We start from the raw sequence: 3,667 nt of genomic DNA, 5'->3' as shown, positions 1-3,667 counted from the left end.
CTTTTAAATTCACAAAGTGTCGATACTTATATTAAAGTATCGACACTTTCAATATATCCGGTCGCTCTATACCGGATTTGTCCTTTAGAGATCGGTTTTATCATATTTTTACCTGTTATATCGTTGTGGATCGATACATATTTATAAAGTATCGACACTTTATAGGTGCTAAAACTGATTCTCTTTTAAATTCACAATGTGTCGATACTTATATTAAAGTATCGACACTTTCAATATACCCGGCAGCGCTTTACCGATTTTGTCTTTTCGTGACCGGTTTTGTCATATTTTTTCCTATTATATTGATGTGGATCGATACATTTTTATAAAGTATCGACATAAACCGACAAGCTAAGTTTGTTGGTTGCCAAATTTTTTAATATTTCTTCATGATTTAGATCTACTTCATTATTATTACTCAACATTTCCGGTAGCGCTAAACCGAATTTGTTAAATATATTTTAATGTATCCAATAACGCCATATATTAGCCGTATATTAACCTGCCTTTCCTGAGACATCCCCAAAGAATAAGGGAGAAACAGAAGATCGGGGATTTTACCCAATTCGCAAAATGACGATGCTCTAACCAAAGCCCAAAAAATCACATTTTTGCTTGCATATCACCCTAAAAATATTAATTATCAAATTAACACTCATTTTATATTAATATCCAAATCTACGTTTTTTTTTCATGTCATGTCTTTAAAAGATATATTTTATATGGCATGAATTAAGTCATCTCAAAAGTTAAAATAATGGTTGTTATCCCTAAAAATTTTAAATTTGAGTATTAGAAATTATAAGAATGTTTGAATTTTCACAATGAGAATTTTTAAAATAAATATTTCTTTATAATTATTATAATTTAATAAAAATATATTTTAGAGGACATGTTTTTGTTTTATGTGGTAGTCCAATTAACAATTCAATTTAAAATTTTTGAAATGATTGGAAGGTGAAAACGCTCCTATTTATCTTTTTCCCGTCTGATTTCATCCCCTATAAAAATTAACTCTCCATCTTATAAAACACTCATTAAATTAAGTTTTTTTTTCCTTTAAAAATACTTATTTTATTATGTAAAAAAACAACCTACAATTCCATTTTGGGTAAGTTTTTATAATATTCTTTTATTAATATAAAGTAAGTATAATGTATATATAACTTTCAATCATTTGACGTTGAACTCTCACACCCGAGGCCTCAAGGAATAACAACAATTTTTTTACCACAAGGTCGTTTGGTTTGTAAGTTTTTATAATTTTTAATTTAATTTTATTTGTTTATTATTGAATTGAATAATTATTATATTTTTAGCCTTAAGTGTTCATTATATAATTTTTTATATTAATTATTTTTAAATAATTATTAAACTTTTTATGTTTTCGTATAATTTTTTTTATTTGAAGAAAAATAACGATGTTTGTACAATTATTTTGTCAATATTTTACAAGTAAAAATTGAAATATGTATATTGTATGTGAAAAAAATACATAAAGTAAATTATGAGAGATCTATCAAAGAAAAAAAAACAAAAATCAATAAGAGGAGATTGACTTTTTACTAACCATAACCCAAATTTGTTTAGTGGTATTACGTTCTTTTTTTGCATAATTTACTGTCTTCTTTATCAATGGCTTCTTGTCGATATAATTTTTCTTTTTCCTTTTTCTGTTTGTTTTTCTCTTTTCTATTGTTTCCAAACATTGGTAAGATAATATAATTTTCTAAGGAACTCCAAATAAATAAATAAATAAATAAATAAATAAAACAATTGAATATATTTGTATTAAATACATCTATATCCGAATCCGAGTAATATGCAACATTAATTTACATGTCACATTTATCAAAGAGATTGGTGCTCGATTTACATGCATAAAGACTATATTTCTTTCTTCAGTTGATCTAAACATGTTTTCCCCTATGTTCAAACAACTTACAGTTGCACATACAAAATGAACAACCAACTACATATTATACATCGATGCCTTGTCGGAAGCTCATCGCTGTAAGTTTTCAGAAGTGTTAGTGGTGGCTGATGTTGCCGTCCTGACATTCTCTGTTCCGTTATCCACAGGTACCCCCTTCCTCTCCGGTTCCGAGAGTTCTATAACTTTAACAGCACCATTCGTCAATCCCACAACTTTCTGATTGGCTTCCTGCTGGTGTGCCACCACTACAACTGGGTGCACGGTTTGGCTGTCGTAGTAAAACATCAAAATCAGATGTAAGATCTCACTTGCATGTTCCATGCAAAGCTGATTAAAGAAAACCTAGAACTAATATGTTTGTATTAAACTCTGTTTATTCAGTTAGTCCAGTTATCAATTATATAAACCAACAACAGACTCCTTAGACTGACTAAAACTGAAACCAAATCAACCCAATTGGATAGATCAATATGGTTTAACACAGTTTAACTGAGTTTTGCACACCTCTACGCATCACAGTTGATAAAACTTTCAACCCATAGAGAATAAGCAAATAAACCGAAGCAAATGACATGGTGATATAAGCTGTAACCTGTTTGAGGATGCAGAAGAGATGTACGCGGATGGTGCAATACGACATCTGAGTCTTAAACTATCAGCATCAAATGCTCCAATGTTACCATCAGTAAAAGTAGCATATACTAGCTGGCTATTGCAGGAATATACAGCACACGATATAGATGAAGAAAGTACTTCTTGTGGCATCCACTGCAAACATAACATAGAACAGTAAAAATTTGTCCACTGCAATGTAAAACAGTATAAATTCATTACCTTAAGTGTTATAGCTTTTTACCTGCCGAATGCATTCCATCTTGCTAGCATCATATATTGCAAGTTGAGTTTCATGGCAAACTAACAATCGAACTTGATCAGAGTGAAATTGAACTCGAGTGTCACCCTGAGGGGACTTTCCAGCGGGCAGTGGAAGTGTAACCGATTTTATCTTTTCCCAGTTATCGACTTTCCAAAAGAAAAGATGCAAAAAGAAAGAACCGAGTAGGATCAGCAGTACAACTACAATAACAATCAATAGGCATTAAATATGACTAGGCATAACGTGAGAGAAAAAAGTTTATTTTCAGTCAACTGAAATCAAATTCTTTTTGGTTCTTGCTATTTCATCTTCCTTTAACTATCCATGTCCAACTCTTGTACGCTATACATAATCGGGACATGTACGGATGCAGTGTTCTCCAATTGTGTGCAAAAACTTCATAAAAAATTAACTATGCTTGTGTTGAACACGTAACCATAACTGGACACTCACCCCTGACTCCTGAACCCAAGTATCAAAACAAAATAAAACAATGCAGAAAGAAGTACCCATGGCATTAAATTGCGGCCGCAACGCAGTGTAACAGCCGCATTGTAACGGTTTTGAAGGTCACCGCGACACAATATTAGCGCAACGCGATAAAAAAACTGCATAACGACTGTTGCGGTCTAAAACCGTTACGTAACACCCCAAAAAGTTATAAATTGTGCAGCAACGCCGCAATACTGCAACAAACTTTTAAATTATCTGAAATATAAAATTACACAGATGAAATATTTTCATTTAATCCTTAAAAATGGATTATAAATATATATCATTAGTAATATTGTAATAGTTATGTTTAAACTAGTAACTTAAATATGAATTATTTAAATTATTTATTCACGTTATTT

At 30.9% G+C, this 3,667-nt stretch overlaps 1 protein-coding gene across 1 annotated transcript; it reads right to left on the bottom strand.

The window, feature by feature from the left end:
- Positions 1-1,925: 1,925 nt before the first annotated feature.
- LOC120145959 (topless-related protein 2-like) lies at positions 1,926-3,326 on the bottom strand. Its single transcript, XM_039159645.1, has 4 exons — positions 3,323-3,326; positions 2,793-3,013; positions 2,529-2,704; positions 1,926-2,204 (listed from the first exon to the last, which is right to left on the bottom strand). The coding sequence occupies exons 1-4, from the start codon at positions 3,324-3,326 to the stop codon at positions 2,006-2,008; spliced, it is 600 nt and encodes a 199-aa protein (XP_039015576.1). The 3' UTR covers positions 1,926-2,005.
- Positions 3,327-3,667: the final 341 nt, after the last annotated feature.

This window comes from Hibiscus syriacus, unplaced genomic scaffold (genome assembly GCF_006381635.1).
Source record: "Hibiscus syriacus cultivar Baekdansim isolate YM2019G1 unplaced genomic scaffold, ASM638163v2 tig00110895_pilon, whole genome shotgun sequence".
NCBI classification, from domain to species: domain Eukaryota; kingdom Viridiplantae; phylum Streptophyta; class Magnoliopsida; order Malvales; family Malvaceae; genus Hibiscus; species Hibiscus syriacus.
This window is presented reverse-complemented; position numbering and strand designations above follow the sequence as displayed.